At 54.2% G+C, this 19,687-nt stretch overlaps 1 protein-coding gene across 1 annotated transcript in view; it reads left to right on the top strand.

Moving 5' to 3' along the window:
* The window catches only part of LOC135291699 (uncharacterized), a 74,430-nt gene that overhangs the window by 5,516 nt on the left and 49,227 nt on the right, over positions 1-19,687 (top strand). The window contains exons 15-33 of the mRNA XM_064405949.1: positions 561-632; positions 721-801; positions 889-990; positions 1,422-1,538; positions 1,858-1,929; positions 2,018-2,089; positions 2,177-2,278; positions 2,737-2,844; positions 3,493-3,564; positions 3,653-3,733; positions 3,833-3,922; positions 4,354-4,470; positions 4,790-4,861; positions 4,950-5,021; positions 5,109-5,210; positions 5,669-5,776; positions 6,425-6,496; positions 6,585-6,665; positions 6,753-6,854. Coding sequence (XP_064262019.1) covers positions 561-632; positions 721-801; positions 889-990; positions 1,422-1,538; positions 1,858-1,929; positions 2,018-2,089; positions 2,177-2,278; positions 2,737-2,844; positions 3,493-3,564; positions 3,653-3,733; positions 3,833-3,922; positions 4,354-4,470; positions 4,790-4,861; positions 4,950-5,021; positions 5,109-5,210; positions 5,669-5,776; positions 6,425-6,496; positions 6,585-6,665; positions 6,753-6,854 — 1,695 coding nt within the window. The remainder of the gene's footprint in view (positions 1-560; positions 633-720; positions 802-888; positions 991-1,421; positions 1,539-1,857; positions 1,930-2,017; positions 2,090-2,176; positions 2,279-2,736; positions 2,845-3,492; positions 3,565-3,652; positions 3,734-3,832; positions 3,923-4,353; positions 4,471-4,789; positions 4,862-4,949; positions 5,022-5,108; positions 5,211-5,668; positions 5,777-6,424; positions 6,497-6,584; positions 6,666-6,752; positions 6,855-19,687) is intronic.

Raw genomic sequence — 19,687 nt, forward strand, 5'->3', positions numbered from 1 at the left:
GCAGCACAGCCCAGGGGAATTATCCCGAGCAGGCTCAGGGCACTGAGCAGTCCTGCTGGGGTCCCTCCATGGGAGACATGTCCTGAAACCTGGGAGTGACTGCACTGGGTGCCCACGGTGGGGAAAGGACAGAGGGGGAGAGCAAGGCTCCAGTGTGTCCTGAGAGGGCCTGGCTGTTTGCCCTTGGGATCTGGGGGGTTTCCCCACAGAAGGAGGGCAGGAGGGACAGAGGGAGGGCAGGATGGATAGCTGTGGCACTGCCTGCTGCAGTTTTCCCCCATGCTTTAGGGAGGATTTCTTCTGTGTGTGAGGGGGAGAGTTCCAGGTCCCTGCACTGCTGCAGCCACCCCTCCCAGGGATGTTGCTGAGGGCAGGGAAAGAGTGTGGAGAGTGACCAGGAGCCAGCCCAGAGCTCCCCAGGCCCCTGGGCAGCTTTGGCCATGTCTATTCACATCTGGCTCCCATGGCCTTACCCGACTCCCTGGCAGTGCCCAGTTCCCTGGGGCAGAAAGAGATCCCAGCACACACTGGAAAATGTTCTCATCTGTGCTGCATTGTAGATGAGGGTGCTGGGAAGGCTTCTCCATCAGCTTGGATGAAGAAAGTTTTGAAGCCCTTGGAGCCTCCTGCAGGTATGTTCTCAGTGTGCCACCAAGGAAGAATTGTAGACAAGCGGGCAGGCACCAGGTGACAGAAGCTTCTGTGGCTGTTGTGTTACAGATGTGTCTACAGGGAAGACTTCTCCAGCTTCTCCAGCTGCTACCTTGGATGCTGCACTCAAGCCCAGCTCCCATCTCAGGGGTGAGTAGTGTGTCCCTGCTGACCCCACAGGCTGAGCCCTGCTTTTCTGGGATCCATTCCTGGGAAATGGAACTATTTTTCTCTAAGGTACTCCAACAGGGAAAATCCAAGATACAACAGATAAGATATCCCTGGAACCATCCAAACAGATGAGGCAAGAGCAGAAGGAACCCCTGCAGGCAAGAGAAGGTGGGTGCATTTCCCTCATGCTTCCCCTGGGAGTCAGCAGCCGGGGGCTTTGGCTGCACATCTGGACAGGCCGTGCCTGGCACAGCGGGAAGGGATCCATGGCAGCCTCGCTGCCCCGCTGCTGCTTTCACGCCCTGCAGGGCTGTTTCCCAGCCTGGCCTGGCTGCAGCTTCTGCCCAGCCTCTGTAGGAAGTTATTGGGCATCAGCTGACAGGCCATGCCCTAACTGTAACACACCCTGAGATCCCCCACTATATCCAGCCCTGCAGATTAGGAAAAGGGTGGCTGTTTGGTGGTGGAAGTGCTCTCATCATGCCACTGTAACCTGGCCATTTTCCTGCTCCATAAATTTCACAAATATTACCTCTGATGCCACCACCCAAGTGGGAAACAGCCCCATCTGATGCAGCTGTCTCCCTTCCTTTGTCAAGAGATGGACATAGTGCTTCAGTGGAAGGTGGCATTTCTTGAAGGATGTACTCCATCTTCGGTGCCAGCCCCTGCTGCAGGAAGGAAGGCGATGGCAGACAGGGGCACAGGCACAGCAGGTAATTGCTGTGCCGGGCTCAGCCCTGGCCGGGGCTGTGTGGCAGCAGCTCTTCCCCCAGGGCCTGCCCTTGCCCAGCCCGGCAGCAGCCAAAGCTGGAGGCGCCTCGGCTTCCAGGCCTCTGGAGCTGGTTCAGAGCCCCGGGGAAACGGGACTGGTGCAGCAACGTCCCTGGCGCTGCAGCTGCTGCGGAGCTGGCCCTGAGTGCCCAGAGGCCCAAGGCACAGGAGCAGCCCCGAGCGGGAGCCCTGCCGCCAGCCCAGGGCCAGAGCCAGCCCTGGCACACAATGGAAACAGTTCTCATCTTGGTTTGCTTCCAGACTGGGAGGCTGGGAAGGATTCTCCATTAGCCTGGCGCTCTGAAGTTGTGAAGCCCTCTGAGCATTCTGCAGGTATGTTCTCACTGTTCCACCAAGGCGTAATGTTTGACTGACTGGTAAGAACCAGGTGACAGAAGCTTCTGTGGCTGTTGTGTTACAGGCGTGTCTGCAGGGACGACCTCACCAACTCCTACCTTGGATGCTGCACAAAAGGCCAGCTCCCATGGCAGGGGTGAGTAGTGTGTCCCTGCTGACCCCTCAGGCTGAGCCCTGCTTTTGTGGGGTCCATTCCTGGGAAATGGAACTACTTTCTCTTAAGGTCCTCTGACAGGAGAGACCAAAGACATGGCAGGCAGGAAATTCCAGGACCCATTAGAAATCATGTGGCAAATGCTGAAGGAATGTCTGCAGAGAAGACAAGGTGGGTGCATTTCCCTCATGCTGCTCCTGGGACTCAGCAGCCGGGGGCTTTGGCTGCACATCTGGACACGCCGTGCCCGGCACAGCTGGAAGGGATCCATGGCACCCTCGCTGCCCCGCTGCTGCTTTCACACCCTGCAGGGCTGTTTGCCAGCCTGGCCTGGCTGCAGCTTCTGCCCAGCCTCTGCAGGAAGGCATTTGGCATCAGCTGGCAGACAGCCCCAATTGCACCACAGGCCATGCCCACCCTCAGATGCCCTGCAATTTCCTGGTGCCCAGGCAGATCAAATGTTGGGGCTGTTTGGGGAAGGAAGCAGCCTTGGGTTGTCCCAAAATCCTGGGTGTTTTCTGATCCTTATGCATTCCTTTCACAAGTGATGCCTCCTGAAATTGTCCCCTTCCCCATTCCCAGTCAGGAATGTTTTCATCTGATCCAGCTGTCTCTTTTCCATTCTCCAGAAATGAAAGGAGAGCCTGCGGAGAAAGAAGCATTTCCCGGAGGAAGCAGTGGTTGCATGCCAGCCTCAGCTCCAGGAAGGGAGGCCATGCCAGGCACAGGCACAGGAGGTAATTGCTGTGCCTCTGGGCCTGAGCCCTGCTGAGGCTTGAGCTGCCCTCTCTGCTGTTTGGCAGTGCGGGCACAGCCTGGACTAGAGCAGCACAGCCCAGGGGAATTATCCCGAGCAGGCTCAGGGCACTGAGCAGTCCTGCTGGGGTCCCTCCAAGGGAGACATGTCCTGAAACCTGGGAGTGACTGCACGGGGTGCCCACGGTGGGGAAAGGACAGAGGGGGAGAGCAAGGCTCCAGTGTGTCCTGAGAGGGCCTGGCTGTTTGCCCTTGGGATCTGGGGGGTTTCCCCACAGAAGGAGGGCAGGAGGGACAGAGGGAGGGCAGGATGGATAGCTGTGGCACTGCCTGCTGCAGTTTTCCCCCATGCTTTAGGGAGGATTTCTTCTGTGTGTGAGGGGGAGAGTCCCAGGTCCCTGCACTGCTGCAGCCACCCCTCCCAGGGATGTTGCTGAGGGCAGGGAAAGAGTGTGGAGAGTGACCAGGAGCCAGCCCAGAGCTCCCCAGGCCCCTGGGCAGCTTTGGCCATGTCTATTCACATCTGGCTCCCATGGCCTTACCCGACTCCCTGGCAGTGCCCAGTTCCCTGGGGCAGAAAGAGATCCCAGCACACACTGGAAAATGTTCTCATCTGTGCTGCATTGTAGATGAGGGTGCTGGGAAGGCTTCTCCATCAGCTTGGATGAAGAAAGTTTTGAAGCCCTTGGAGCCTCCTGCAGGTATGTTCTCAGTGTGCCACCAAGGAAGAATTGTAGACAAGCGGGCAGGCACCAGGTGACAGAAGCTTCTGTGGCTGTTGTGTTACAGATGTGTCTACAGGGAAGACTTCTCCAGCTTCTCCAGCTGCTACCTTGGATGCTGCACTCAAGCCCAGCTCCCATCTCAGGGGTGAGTAGTGTGTCCCTGCTGACCCCACAGGCTGAGCCCTGCTTTTCTGGGATCCATTCCTGGGAAATGGAACTATTTTTCTCTAAGGTACTCCAACAGGGAAAATCCAAGATACAACAGATAAGATATCCCTGGAACCATCCAAACAGATGAGGCAAGAGCAGAAGGAACCCCTGCAGGCAAGAGAAGGTGGGTGCATTTCCCTCATGCTTCCCCTGGGAGTCAGCAGCCGGGGGCTTTGGCTGCACATCTGGACACGCCGTGCCTGGCACAGTGGGAAGGGATCCATGGCAGCCTCGCTGCCCCGCTGCTGCTTTCACGCCCTGCAGGGCTGTTTCCCAGCCTGGCCTGGCTGCAGCTTCTGCCCAGCCTCTGTAGGAAGTTATTGGGCATCAGCTGACAGGCCATGCCCTAACTGTAACACACCCTGAGATCCCCCACTATATCCAGCCCTGCAGATTAGGAAAAGGGTGGCTGTTTGGTGGTGGAAGTGCTCTCATCATGCCACTGTAACCTGGCCATTTTCCTGCTCCATAAATTTCACAAATATTACCTCTGATGCCACCACCCAAGTGGGAAACAGCCCCATCTGATGCAGCTGTCTCCCTTCCTTTGTCAAGAGATGGACATAGTGCTTCAGTGGAAGGTGGCATTTCTTGAAGGATGTACTCCATCTTCAGTGCGAGCCCCTGCTGCAGGAAGGAAGGCGATGGCAGACACGGGCACAGGCACAGCAGGTAATTGCTGTGCCGGGCTCAGCCCTGGCCGGGGCTGTGTGGCAGCAGCTCTTCCCCCAGGGCCTGCCCTTGCTCGGCCCGGCAGCAGCCAAAGCTGGAGGCGCCTCGGCTTCCAGGCCTCTGGAGCTGGTTCAGAGCCCCGGGGAAACGGGACTGGTGCAGCAACGTCCCTGGCGCTGCAGCTGCTGCGGAGCTGGCCCTGAGTGCCCAGAGGCCCAAGGCACAGGAGCAGCCCCGAGCGGGAGCCCTGCCGCCAGCCCAGGGCCAGAGCCAGCCCTGGCACACAATGGAAACAGTTCTCATCTTGGTTTGCTTCCAGACTGGGATGCTGGGAAGGATTCTCCATTAGCCTGGCGCTCTGAAGTTGTGAAGCCCTCTGAGCATTCTGCAGGTATGTTCTCACTGTCCCACCAAGGCGTAATGTTTGACTGACTGGTAAGAACCAGGTGACAGAAGGTTCTGTGGCTGTTGTGTTACAGGCGTGTCTGCAGGGACGACCTCACCAACTCCTACCTTGGATGCTGCACAAAAGGCCAGCTCCCATGGCAGGGGTGAGTAGTGTGTCCCTGCTGACCCCTCAGGCTGAGCCCTGCTTTTGTGGGGTCCATTCCTGGGAAATGGAACTACTTTCTCTTAAGGTCCTCTGACAGGAGAGACCAAAGACATGGCAGGCAGGAAATTCCAGGACCCATTAGAAATCATGTGGCAAATGCTGAAGGAATGTCTGCAGAGAAGACAAGGTGGGTGCATTTCCCTCATGCTGCTCCTGGGACTCAGCAGCCAGGAGCTTTGGCTGCACATCTGGACACGCCGTGCCCGGCACAGCAGGAAGGGATCCATGGCAGCCTCGCTGCCCCGCTGCTGCTTTCACGCCCTGCAGGGCTGTTTCCCAGCCTGGCCTGGCTGCAGCTTCTGCCCAGCCTCTGCAGGAAGGCATTTGGCATCAGCTGGCAGACAGCCCCAATTGCACCACAGGCCATGCCCACCCTCAGATGCCCTGCAATTTCCTGGTGCCCAGGCAGATCAGATGTTGGGGCTGTTTGGGGAAGGAAGCAGCCTTGGGTTGTCCCAAAATCCTGGGTGTTTTCTGATCCTTATGCATTCCTTTCACAAGTGATGCCTCCTGAAATTGTCCCCTTCCCCATTCCCAGTCAGGAATGTTTTCATCTGATCCAGCTGTCTCTTTTCCATTCTCCAGAAATGAAAGGAGAGCCTGCGGAGAAAGAAGCATTTCCCGGAGGAAGCAGTGGTTGCATGCCAGCCTCAGCTCCAGGAAGGGAGGCCATGCCAGGCACAGGCACAGGAGGTAATTGCTGTGCCTCTGGGCCTGAGCCCTGCTGAGGCTTGAGCTGCCCTCTCTGCTGTTTGGCAGTGCGGGCACAGCCTGGACTAGAGCAGCACAGCCCAGGGGAATTATCCCGAGCAGGCTCAGGGCACTGAGCAGTCCTGCTGGGGTCCCTCCATGGGAGACATGTCCTGAAACCTGGGAGTGACTGCACTGGGTGCCCACGGTGGGGAAAGGACAGAGGGGGAGAGCAAGGCTCCAGTGTGTCCTGAGAGGGCCTGGCTGTTTGCCCTTGGGATCTGGGGGGTTTCCCCACAGAAGGAGGGCAGGAGGGACAGAGGGAGGGCAGGATGGATAGCTGTGGCACTGCCTGCTGCAGTTTTCCCCCATGCTTTAGGAAGGATTTCTTCTGTGTGTGAGGGGGAGAGTTCCAGGTCCCTGCACTGCTGCAGCCACCCCTCCCAGGGATGTTGCTGAGGGCAGGGAAAGAGTGTGGAGAGTGACCAGGAGCCAGCCCAGAGCTCCCCAGGCCCCTGGGCAGCTTTGGCCATGTCTATTCACATCTGGCTCCCATGGCCTTACCCGACTCCCTGGCAGTGCCCAGTTCCGTGGGGCAGAAAGAGATCCCAGCACACACTGGAAAATGTTCTCATCTGTGCTGCATTGTAGATGAGGGTGCTGGGAAGGCTTCTCCATCAGCTTGGATGAAGAAAGTTTTGAAGCCCTTGGAGCCTCCTGCAGGTATGTTCTCAGTGTGCCACCAAGGAAGAATTGTAGACAAGCGGGCAGGCACCAGGTGACAGAAGCTTCTGTGGCTGTTGTGTTACAGATGTGTCTACAGGGAAGACTTCTCCAGCTTCTCCAGCTGCTACCTTGGATGCTGCACTCAAGCCCAGCTCCCATCTCAGGGGTGAGTAGTGTGTCCCTGCTGACCCCACAGGCTGAGCCCTGCTTTTCTGGGATCCATTCCTGGGAAATGGAACTATTTTTCTCTAAGGTACTCCAACAGGGAAAATCCAAGATACAACAGATAAGATATCCCTGGAACCATCCAAACAGATGAGGCAAGAGCAGAAGGAACCCCTGCAGGCAAGAGAAGGTGGGTGCATTTCCCTCATGCTTCCCCTGGGAGTCAGCAGCCGGGGGCTTTGGCTGCACATCTGGACAGGCCGTGCCTGGCACAGCGGGAAGGGATCCATGGCAGCCTCGCTGCCCCGCTGCTGCTTTCACGCCCTGCAGGGCTGTTTCCCAGCCTGGCCTGGCTGCAGCTTCTGCCCAGCCTCTGTAGGAAGTTATTGGGCATCAGCTGACAGGCCATGCCCTAACTGTAACACACCCTGAGATCCCCCACTATATCCAGCCCTGCAGATTAGGAAAAGGGTGGCTGTTTGGTGGTGGAAGTGCTCTCATCATGCCACTGTAACCTGGCCATTTTCCTGCTCCATAAATTTCACAAATATTACCTCTGATGCCACCACCCAAGTGGGAAACAGCCCCATCTGATGCAGCTGTCTCCCTTCCTTTGTCAAGAGATGGACATAGTGCTTCAGTGGAAGGTGGCATTTCTTGAAGGATGTACTCCATCTTCGGTGCCAGCCCCTGCTGCAGGAAGGAAGGCGATGGCAGACAGGGGCACAGGCACAGCAGGTAATTGCTGTGCCGGGCTCAGCCCTGGCCGGGGCTGTGTGGCAGCAGCTCTTCCCCCAGGGCCTGCCCTTGCCCAGCCCGGCAGCAGCCAAAGCTGGAGGCGCCTCGGCTTCCAGGCCTCTGGAGCTGGTTCAGAGCCCCGGGGAAACGGGACTGGTGCAGCAACGTCCCTGGCGCTGCAGCTGCTGCGGAGCTGGCCCTGAGTGCCCAGAGGCCCAAGGCACAGGAGCAGCCCCGAGCGGGAGCCCTGCCGCCAGCCCAGGGCCAGAGCCAGCCCTGGCTCCCGACTGGGCAGGGGCTGCGCTGGCTCCTGACAGGGCCTGAGCCTGTCCCCTGGGGCTGGGGGAGCTGTCACGGGGCAGGGAGGGCCAGGGCTGGCAGTGGCTGCTCAGGGATGGCTTTGGCCCGTGTCCCTGGCAGCAGCCACTGCCCAAGCAGCTGCGTTGCCCCGGGCTCTCCTCCCGGCCTGCTGGGCTTTGTTGGCTGGCACAGCCTGTGCCAAGGGCCGGCAAGGTGCCTGCAGGCCCCAGCTCTGGGGGAAACAGAGAACGTCCTGCCCGTATCCACCGTGCTGCCAGCTCAGCAGTGCAGCACAGCACGGGCTCACGCTTCCCATTGCTCCTACAGATGCAGCTGGCACCACAAGACCTGTTCCCAATGCCCAGGATGGCCTCGGAAGTGGTTTCTGTCAGGGAACAGGCTGCTGGCTAGGGTTTCTGGCAGGCGTGCTTTATTTGGAGCTTGTCTTCATATTGTGCTGCATTAGAATCTGGTATTCTTGGAACAGAAAACAGTGAGTGTTTTGTGCTCTCCCCCTCCAACAGCTTCTTTTGAAAGTCTAACGTGGACAGGGAACATTCCCATTGAGGCTGCAGTGGAGTTGTGGCCAGTCCATGATAGTCCAAATAACTCTCCTGAGGGTTCTGCTGCTGCCCAGTGCTTCCATTGGCCTCTCAATTGCTGGGCCTTGTCCTGAGGGCCCCGCTGGGGCTGCAGCCAGAGCTGGCTCCCACTGAGGCTGCCTGGCCAAGAGCAGCCCCAGGGGCACGGGGCAGAGGCAGAGGGAGGTGGGGAGGAGAAAGAGCAGGGCCGAGGTTGCCCTTGAAAGGCAGTGGCGCTCTGGGGCCCGCTCCTGGCCAGGGACCCTGCCCAGAGCCGTGCCCTGCTGGCCGGGGCCTTGAGGGGCAGCTGTCCAGCTGGGCCCAGCTGTGCCAGCAGCTCCAGCCGTGCTGGGGAGCCTTGCCAGTTATGGGCCCTGCTGTGCAGGAGGCTCCCTGTGTGCCACTGGCAGCTGGGGCCTCAGCCACCACCTCTATTCACAGGTGCTCGCGTGTATCTTCAGAAGACAAACCTAAAAACAGAGGCAATGACAACCTGGCAGTTTATCCCAGCTCTTCCCTTCTGCCCCTATCTGCCCTGCCGTGGCTGCATCCCCGCCATGCGGCCGTCCCAAAACCCACCCCTCCTCAACGAGACCCTCTGCCCCTGAGCCCCCTGGTCCTGTTCCCCCGCCAGGACTGAAGGTGGGCAGCCCTTGCCTGGCAGGGCAGGGCTTGTCCCACATTTTATGTTTAAATAAAGAATTAGAGTTTTCACAGCTATGTCCGGTTGGTAGCACCAACAAAGCCCACCCGGCACCAGCACTGGCTGAGCTCCATGCCCAGGAGCAGCCGTGGATGGCCACGGTGTGGGCAGGCAGGAGCCAGGCAGGGGCTGCTGTGCCCAGCGGCGGGGCCCCGAGGGGATGGGGGAGCCCATGCTGAGCGTCCCTGGGCTGAGGGCACATTTCCTTCCGTGGCATCATCTGGGCCTGGACCTGAAGAGGCTCAAAGGGATATTTTGGTGTCCCTGCTGAGGGGTGCAGGGATCCCTCATGAGGCACAAAGGAGTATTGATGGCCTCTCCTAAGGTGTGCAGGGATCCCTCATGCGGTGGGCAGCAGGGTTAAATTTGAGGGGTTTTTTACTCTTCTCAGCACAGCACAGGGACACTTGGCCGAGGTTTTGCCAAGCTGGGAGAAAGCCTCTTGCAAAGGCTTGGGCCCAGCCTGTGGGCACAGCGGGCGGGCGCAGCCCATCCCCTGGGCCAGTCCGGGCTGCTCAGGCCGGGCCGGGCCGGGCCAGGCTCGGGCCCCGGCAGGGAAGGGCCGCGGCCCTGGGCTCTGCTGAGGCTGCTGAGCTCCGGCCTGCCCTGTGCTGCAGCCCAACACATTGACAGCCATGGCCGTGCCCTGGGCCACCGCAGGCACCCGGGGCTACAGCTGAGGCCGCGCCTTCTCCCACTGAAGGGAGGCTGGCTCTGTTCCTTCGCAGGGCACAGCTTAGCTCCCAGCACCTTTGGGAACCTGCCTGCCAGGGAAGTGCTGAGGGGCAGAGTGTTCCAACCCTTCTCACTGGGAAGTGTGTCTGGTGGTGTGGGGATTTTAAAATTTTTTTCCCTCTGAATTTGTGTCCTGCCAGAGGGTTAAGTTTGCTTGCTCTCAGTAGGGTGCTTTTCTTCTTGGCAGTCAGTGGGGCTTCAATGCAGCCAGGGTTGAAGGAGGATCTCTGGCCGCTTTGGCTGTGGTTGTGGGACACCTTGGCTTCATCCTTCCTTTGGCTGTGATTTGCACTGGTGCTTGTGCAGGCATTTTATGGCAAGTGGCTTCAGTTTGTTCCTCTTGGTACCAAAAACCGAGAATAAACCTCTTTAACACCACTGTAGTATTAAGAGGCAGGCCTTACTTTCTTGACTTGCTGGATGCACAGGCCAATGGCATCACAGGGCCTTCTTGGTGGGGTCTTCAGATACCCTGGTGGTCACTGAAGAAGGAAGCTGATTTTTCTGGGAAAAAGACAGTTTCCCATGTGTGGAAAAGAATAACCTCTCACTTCCCCATCCTTTTCTATACAAAGTTATACAGGCAAGTGCATCCATATATCTCTATTTTCCTTGTCAATCTATCTATCTATCTATCTATCTATCTATCTATCTATCTATCTATCTATCTATCATCTATCATATTAATCTATTGTGGTGTTGCATTTCATTCAAATGGTATGCTCTATCTTGAAAATGTACCCCTCAAAAATGTATGATTTATTCCAAGCTGTGTTCCTCCCCTGAAGTCCCATGAATCTGCAATCCCATTGGCCCAAATCTTATTTCGTGCCCACTTTGAATTTCCCTCTTAAGCTGTGCGAGGAAGACCAGATTCTCTCATGGCCCATCTCTCCCCTAGGCTCGCCCTCTCTCCCCCTTCCTTTTGCCTTTCCCCCTTCTCCCTCTGAAACCATGTTACTCCCGGGGCTGGGACCCCCAATAAACCCTCATCTAATCAGCACCCTCAGAAGCCGTGTGGAGTCTCCTTGCGTGCCTGCTGCTGCCAGCGAACTCACAGCCCAGGGGGCCCTCCGGGGACTCCCCGGGGAACCCCCCCCCCAAACAAACTGCTACAATCTATGAAATGTTTCTGTGATTTCCTTCTTGCTAGACATATGCAGGCTTGTTTAGATTGACTGTGAACCAAAATCCTGCAAAGCTGGAAAATGACTGGTGGCCATCACTCTGATTTCCTTAAAAGCCATTTTTCATTCTAATTTTTTCATCTATGGTGGCTGGTAAATACCTGTCTTCCTTAAGCTATGTGCTGGCAATACTGGAGGTAGAAAATAACATAATGCTGCATAGTTTAGATACTTGATAGTTTCCTTGTGAAATTTTATGGCAGTATCTCCTGCCCCAAAACTAAAGCAGCAGGTCAGCTACTGAGCACAACTTACTGCATAGCTGCAGCTCATGTTTCTACAGTGGAAGTGGCTTTTTGTTTTTCTGCATGGGTATGAAACACTACCAATTGAAAGGCCGTTTACAGAGCAAAGAGCCTTGTTAACTGTTGCCTTGACTTTGGGAAGGTGGTAGCTGTTAGATCAATACCCAGTAAACTGCCGAAATTAATTTTTGTGACTACTCTCTTGTGATTTTGGCCTGGCTTCTTTAGGAGGTTCAATTTTCATTAGAAATGGCACAGTGGAGCCAGTGCTGCCTCAGGACAGGTGGAGCTGGGACAAATGGCTCATTGATTTTGATCTCAACAAAAAGCCACCTGAGCTCCTCATGACAGCAACCCCACGGACTGGAAATGGATCCATTAAAACTAACTCATCATAGAGCTTTTAACTCGAAGCTCTGACACATGGAGCTTGCTCAGTTCTGCCATGGAGGAAGGGAGTTTGTAGACAAAGAGGTTTAGCAAGGAGATCCATGTACAACAAAAGTGCTTCTATTTCAGCAAGTGAAGTATCTTAGATGTGAAACTTCATCCGTACTCCAGTCTTATCCTTCCATTTACCCAAATTCTCTGTCTTAAATCCTTTGTCAGTAGGAAAATATGACAGGGAAGTGTAGATCCTCCTTTCCTTCTTGAGCCGGGCAGCTTGTAACCTTGTCTTCTCCGACAAACAGGAGCAGACAAATGGGAATTTTGTCATGAAACCATACTTGGGAAAGTTTGCCCTGTGTTTTTGTCCCAAAGTAACTGAGATTCATCGGAGTATTTACAAGCCCTAAAGGATGGATTTATTTTGCTTGCTAGAATTTTGATTTTTTTAGACCTTTTCTGCTGCAGAAGAGCCTGGCACTTGCAGAACTCTTACCCCATGCACTTCTCCAGTGCATCTTGCAGAGAATCATGTGTTGTGAATGAAACTTTCACAGTTGACTTCTGCCTCCTTTCCTGCCACTGTTTTGTTCTTTTCCCATTTATAAGGACACAGGTGAACTAGAAATGTTGTGGTCAGATGTGCTCTGTGGCTGCTCTGTGCTCAGAGGAGCTCTCCTGGATGTACAGCTTAGCATCTCCCTCTTTAAAGGGCTGCCCGGCTTCCTCCTGTCCCATGTCGTGGGTCCATCTTTTCATTCCCTTTTAATTTAAAATACTTCCACAATTTAATATTAAATGCTAGGTAAAAAAATCCAGTGGCACTCCCAGATAGAAAAAAATATGTTGTGTGTAACCCAGAGGAGGAATTCTGCTGGCAAAGTGATGGCTTTCCACTGAAGTGGATCAAACAGGTGCTCAGTTGGATGCTGGTGCTGAAGTACTTTTCTTGTGGTTTGAGTGTCTCATGGCAACAGCCTGAGATTTTAATAGCAGAAAGAAGGGATTTCCTGCTAATTTTCCTCTGAGAACTGTCACCTGTACAATCTTTTCCAGCCTCATGTAGTCTGACCTGTAACTGCTCCAAAGCCTGGTTAATTTTTTTAATGCTTTTGAAATTTTTGGTCCCATTTGCAGAGAACAGGAGGGTGCTGGCTATTTTTTTTCAGGTGCAGTGTATTTTTACTGGGGGCGGGACTGGCTTTAGTTTTACCTTCCCAGCATCAGCTGCACTGATGCTGGGAAGTTACTCTCTCTTATTCCAGTTACTCTCCAGGCTGGTACGTGCAACCCCAGTGGCAGCAGTGGTAGATTGAACTGTGCCTGGGCTGGGTTGGGAGGGGAATAATCCTACTGCATCCATGATTTTCCCTCCTGGGCACCTGCAGCAGGCAGAGCTGTGCCCTCCCACTGAGGCTGCCTCAGCCAGGAATGCTTGCAAAATCCCCGTGCTCCTTTTGCACAGTTCTGTTTTTTCCCTGGCAGAAGCAGGGCTGGTATCTCCAGACCAGGGGACATGGTGAGACTGGGTGTTGCCATGGAACGTGGTGACGCTGGGTGTTGCCATGGGACAGGTGAGTCCTTGAAGGCACACACTTGTCCCACTGAGCTTGGGGCCCCTATTTGGAGATCAGCTGCAGACGACTGGAAACAAGAATGTGGCATCTCCCAGTTCAAACAAACAAACCAGAAAACTTTATTTTGAGGGATGAGGGGGCCAAACAACAGGGGTGGGTGCTCGTCTGGTCCTGCCCTGGTTTTCAGGCCGACTGTAGGGCTTTTTATCTCGCAGCTGCCGCCGCAAGACGTGCCTCACACGAATTGGCCCGGATTGGGAGCGGGGCAAGATCCAGGGGGGTATGTATGGGGCTGTTTGTTTCCTGGATGAATGAGATTCCTGGGACAGCCTCAATGCCACCTGGCTGGTGGTACCAGCACTCTGGGCTGGACTATCCTCCAACCTGCGGCGCTTTGCCAGTGGGCTCTTGGGTGCCTGAGGATCCGTGTCTCCCCGTGGGTGGCCTCGCTTCAGGCCCTGCTTTCGGCAGGGCAAGCTGCTGCTGGTGACCAGCCCCACGGCCTGGGACCACCCTGACACCTCCTGAGGGGCTGGACCATCCTCCAACCTGCGGCGCTTTGCCAGTGGGCTCTTGGGTGCCTGAGGCTCCGTGTCTCCCCGTGGGTGGCCTCGCTTCAGGCCCTGCTTTCGGCAGGGCAAGCTGCTGCTGCTGCTGGTGACCAGCCCCACGGCCTGGGACTGCCCTGACACCGCCTGAGGGGCGGTTCTGGGGCTGCTGGTCTCAGCATGCAGCAGTGGCACGCGGTTGAGCCGGATGCGTTTTCCTTTCTGGCTGCCCGAGTCTTGTGCTTGCTGTCTCCATGAACGGCGACGAGCCTGGTCCGGCCTGGCATGTCCGGAGAGGCAGCTGCCGCTCTCTGCGTCTGCCTCTGCCCAGTGACACGGTGTGCATTGGGGAGAGAGAGAGGGGGCAGGGGGAGTGAGCACCTTGTAGAGCTCAGGAAATGTCCCTGCAGCATTGTCCCCAAGGCCCTGCTGGCTGGCTAAAGGGCAGGGGAAGTGCCGGTGCCCACAGCCCAGCCTGGCTCCTCTGGCCCATGAGAGGAGGGCCTCTACTCTGGGGTGATTCTGTGGATCTCCTGTTTCCCCTTTCTGCTGCTCTTGGCCGCTCCCCCTCTGCCATCTGTGGGGAGGGAGACTTGGCTCTCACCTCGCTCCTTGCCAGGGGGACGCTTCTTAGCAGCGTTCTGCTGCACCATTGTGGGTACGGAGGAATGCCTGGACGGTCTGTGCCACAGCACTGCCGGCCTTTCTCCTCCTGACAAAGCCTTCCAATCCTTCCTTGAGTGAAGAGAGATGCCTCAGAGACACCAAAACTCGCTCAGCAGCCTTGGGCAAGCTCCCTCTCGGGATCCTGTCCTCAGCTCTGAGTGCAATGTTGATGTACAGCAACGGTTATACCTCAGGCCTCCCTGGAGATGTGCCCGTGACCTCACAATCGGTGAGTTCTGCGTGCCCCACTCCCCTCACTTGGGGACGGTGTCCTTGTGGGTGCTGTTAAATAAAAATTAAAACTGGCCAAGGGTCAGAATGTATTTCTGAATTTCTGTTTTTCTGCTTGAACTTGGACTAAACAATGCTACTTTTTTGCCCCCACAATTTCCCACAAAGTGAAGGTGGAGAAATTACTAACTTTTACCAAGATTTGGAAGTGGCTGTAGTAACAGAGATCATATAAAAAGCTAGAGACACAGAAAGCTAGTATATAAAATCAGCTGAATAGCAAGAGGGAATTGGCATACATCTAGTCTCTTCTCAGGGCTCTTTCTGAATGCTGACTTTGAACGTCACTTGCTTTGTCATAATTCATGGGTAAAGAAAAAGAATATCTGTTTGAAATTGGAAAAGGACAGAACTTGTTCTTTGGTTTTTTTTTGTTTTGTGGATTTTTTTGTTTTTTAATGTGGGCCACCAAAAGACACTAGAAAATAAAATTTTTGAACTATTGCCAGCTGAAGCAAAGTTCTGAATCAGTTAAATAAATACCCTGTAACCTATTTGCAGAAGTTCCTCTAGCATCCAAGCTGTGTAGTAATCTCCTCAGATTCTCATGTAGATTTCACAAAAATTGTCTTGACAACGTTCTCCCCAGACAGCCTTTGACAAGATCAAAAAAAGTTGACAGGCAGCAGATTCAAAACAAACTGAATCAGGTATTTCTCCACACAGTGAGAAATTTAATCTCTGCAGCTTATAGTTAGAAGATGATATGGATTCCAGGAGTTTACATGGCTTCAATAATGCAACTGTGAAAGAAAATCTCTCTCAGAGCTATTAAAATCTGACTTCAGAACTGATTCCACCTGGTTTATGTGTGGTCTTGAAGAAGATGTAAGAATTCCTTCTTGAGCACTCAATGGAGGATTCTTTGTTATAGGAGTCTTTCCTATTTTTAGGCTGTGCTTGAAGAGGTATAAATTAGAAATCTGCATTATTTACTGCCCTGTACTGTCAGCAGACTTGGTAGGAATTAATGCCAAGACAGCATGCTCTCTTAAGCTCCATGGAGCAATTTTCTTTTTGTTTTGAGACCAGTAACAGTTGTTTGGCCTCTCCGTGTTGGGTCTCTGGAAGATCACTACCAAGTTTTGGTAGTGATGGTAAACCAGGGGCTTCCAGAAGCTCCTCTGCCATGAAATTTGTTGCAGGTGACCTACACAGAGTAGTTAAAGGCATATTTCCTTAATTCTTCACAGGTCCAGTGTTCGCTAAGTGATATTTATATAAACATTAAGAATTAAAAAAAAAAAACCCAAATGGTGCGGAACAAATATTTATGCTATCAGATGAAATCTTGGACTTCCCAGATTGAAGAAATTTACAAGCGCTGAGTATTAAAAAGCAAGATTAGAAGAACACTGGGTGTTGGTGTGTTTCCTGTAAAACAATTACATTCCTAAAATAGGTATATTCTCTGTCTTGTTCACACTTCTCTTGTTGCTGTTGAAGGACACAGAGATTTGCTTTAGCACCTGACATTGCTTTTCACGCATGGCTTGCAGCCCCAGCTAGCTGAACAAACCAGCCTGCTGTCCAAGAATTTTGCTTACTCCTCATTTCCCTCTTCAAATTGAATTAGATCCAAAGAGTGCTAGGCTTGGAAACAAAAACAGCAACTTGTTTTGAGAAGGAGTAGAACATTTGGCCCCTCTCTGCCTTGTCCTGTGTCCAGGTTTCCCCTCAGCCAGGGCTGGCAGTGAAACCATCGGTGGCCGTCCTCAGGCAGCCCTTTGGCTGGCACTGTCCTGCTGGTCATGGCACACAGGTTGTTTTTGTGCCACCTGCACACGTGCTGCGGGAGCTGCCTCTCCTGGGGCTCAGCCTTGGAGAGCTGCCTCGCAAGGAGACTTTAGATTTCCTCTCCCAACCAACTGCATTTGCCTCCGGCTGTGAGGTTTGGGGATTAGTTCTTGCTGAGTTCAAGGGAGGTGGAGTGGAAAATGGAGGCACTTTTGTGCCTCTCCATATTTTATGTTGGTTGGGGTCTTGCCTAGAACTTGATTTAGGCTAGATTCCTAGGTTTCCTCTAATTTATATGAAACAGTATGTTTTTCCAAGTGGTTATCAGTGAGGCACAAGCCACTGCACTCCTGAGCATTTGCAGCTTCCTGGGATGCCGCTGCATCCTGAAACTGAGTCTGCATTGAGGCTGGGAAGCAGAAGGGACATACATAGCACCTGTCTGTGCTGCTTACCTATATTTTCATAGCTATTGGTGTTCCTTGATAGGCCTTCATTCTGATTTTGAGTATCATGTGTTGTGAATGAAACTTTCACAGTTGACTTCTGCCTCCTTTCCTGCCACTGTTTTGTTCTTTTCCCATTTATAAGGACACAGGTGAACTAGAAATGTTTTGGTCAGGTGTGCTCTGTGGCTGCTCTGTGCTCAGAGGAGCTCTCCTGGATGTACAGCTTAGCATCTCCCTCTTTAAAGGGCTGCCCGGCTTCCTCCTGTCCCATCTCGTGGGTCCATCTTTTCATTCCCTTTTAATTTAAAATACTTCCACAATTTAATATTAAATGCTAGGTAAAAAAATCCAGTGGCACTCCCAGATAGAAAAAAATATGTTGTGTGTAACCCAGAGGAGGAATTCTGCTGGCAAAGTGATGGCTTTCCACTGAAGTGGATCAAACAGGTGCTCAGTTGGATGCTGGTGCTGAAGTACTTTTCTTGTGGCTTGAGTGTCTCATGGCAACAGCCTGAGATTTTAATAGCAGAAAGAAGGGATTTCCTGCTAATTTTCCTCTGAGAACTGTCACCTGTACAATCTTTTCCAGCCTCATGTAGTCTGACCTGTAACTGCTCCAAAGCCTGGTTAATTTTTTTAATGCTTTTGAAATTTTTGGTCCCATTTGCAGAGAACAGGAGGGTGCTGGCTATTTTTTTTCAGGTGCAGTGTATTTTTACTGGGGGCGGGACTGGGTTTAGTTTTACCTTCCCAGCATCAGCTGCACTGATGCTGGGAAGTTACTCTCTCTTATTCCAGTTACTCTCCAGGCTGGTACGTGCAACCCCAGTGGCAGCAGTGGTAGATTGAACTGTGCCTGGGCTGGGTTGGGAGGGGAATAATCCTACTGCATCCATGATTTTCCCTCCTGGGCACCTGCAGCAGGCAGAGCTGTGCCCTCCCACTGAGGCTGCCTCAGCCAGGAATGCTTGCAAAATCCCCGTGCTCCTTTGGTATCTCCAGACCAGGGGACATGGTGACGCTGGGTGTTGCCATGGGACAGGTGAGTCCTTGAAGGCACACACTTGTCCCACTGAGCTTGGGGCCCCTATTTGGAGATCAGCTGCAGACGACTGGAAAAAAGAATGTGGCATCTCCCAGTTCAAACAAACAAACCAGAAAACTTTATTTTGAGGGATGAGGGGGCCAAACAACAGGGGTGGGTGCTCGTCTGGTCCTGCCCTGGTTTTCAGGCCGACTGTAGGGCTTTTTATCTCGCAGCTGCCGCCGCAAGACGTGCCTCACACGAATTGGCCCGGATTGGGAGCGGGGCAAGATCCAGGGGGGTATGTATGGGGCTGTTTGTTTCCTGGATGACTGAGATTCCTGGGACAGCCTCAATGCCACCTGGCTGGTGGTACCAGCACTCTGGGCTGGACCATCCTCCAACCTGCGGCGCTTTGCCAGTGGGCTCTTGGGTGCCTGAGGATCCGTGTCTCCCCGTGGGTGGCCTCGCTTCAGGCCCTGCTTTCGGCAGGGCAAGCTGCTGCTGGTGACCAGCCCCACGGCCTGGGACCACCCTGACACCTCCTGAGGGGCTGGACCATCCTCCAACCTGCGGCGCTTTGCCAGTGGGCTCTTGGGTGCCTGAGGCTCCGTGTCTCCCCGTGGGTGGCCTCGCTTCAGGCCCTGCTTTCGGCAGGGCAAGCTGCTGCTGCTGCTGGTGACCAGCCCCATGGCCTGGGACTGCCCTGACACCGCCTGAGGGGCGGTGCTGGGGCTGCTGGTCTCAGCACGCAGCAGTGGCACGCGGTTGAGCCGGATGCGTTTTCCTTTCTGGCTGCCCGAGTCTTGTGCTTGCTGTCTCCATGAACGGCGACGAGCCTGGTCCGGTCTGGCATGTCCGGAGAGGCAGCTGCCGCTCTCTGCGTCTGCCTCTGCCCGGTGACACGGTGTGCATTGGGGAGAGAGAGAGAGGGCAGGGGGAGTGAGCACCTTGTAGAGCTCAGGAAATGTCCCTGCAGCATTGTCCCCAAGGCCCTGCTGGCTGGCTAAAGGGCAGGGGAAGTGCCGGTGCCCACAGCCCAGCCTGGCTCCTCTGGCCCATGAGAGGAGGGCCTCTACTCTGGGGTGATTCTGTGGATCTCCTGTTTCCCCTTTCTGCTGCTCTTGGCCGCTCCCCCTCTGCCATCTGTGGGGAGGGAGACTTGGCTCTCACCTCGCTCCTTGCCAGGGGGACGCTTCTTAGCAGCGTTCTGCTGCACCATTGTGGGTACGGAGGAATGCCTGGACGGTCTGTGCCACAGCACTGCCGGCCTTTCTCCTCCTGACAAAGCCTTCCAATCCTTCCTTGAGTGAAGAGAGATGCCTCAGAGACACCAAAACTCGCTCAGCAGCCTTGGGCAAGCTCCCTCTCGGGATCCTGTCCTCAGCTCTGAGTGCAATGTTGATGTACAGCAACGGTTATACCTCAGGCCTCCCTGGAGATGTGCCCGTGACCTCACAATCGGTGAGTTCTGCGTGCCCCACTCCCCTCACTTGGGGACGGTGTCCTTGTGGGTGCTGGCTGGGACTTTGTCCATGTCAGGCATGGCTGTGGTGGGAAGAGGAGAAATGGGAACAGGTCCATCAACAGGTTTATGGGCTTGAGTAGGCTCAGGTCTTACTACAGGTCATCAGTGATGATTGTTCCCCCCACCACAGCACCCAGGGGACCTTGTAAAGTCTGAAGACTTTGCTTATTTTTAGGCCTCTCATGTTAAAAGAATTCCATGCTGGGCCTGTGTTACATAATTTTCTCAAAAAAATTGTCCAGTTAGACCAAGCTGAAAAGTAGTTCTTTTACTGTGGTAGGTTTAGGAAGGAACACAGATGTCGACTAAAAATCAGTCATTCCTAAG

This window comes from Passer domesticus, unplaced genomic scaffold (assembly GCF_036417665.1).
Source record: "Passer domesticus isolate bPasDom1 unplaced genomic scaffold, bPasDom1.hap1 HAP1_SCAFFOLD_104, whole genome shotgun sequence".
Taxonomy (NCBI): domain Eukaryota; kingdom Metazoa; phylum Chordata; class Aves; order Passeriformes; family Passeridae; genus Passer; species Passer domesticus.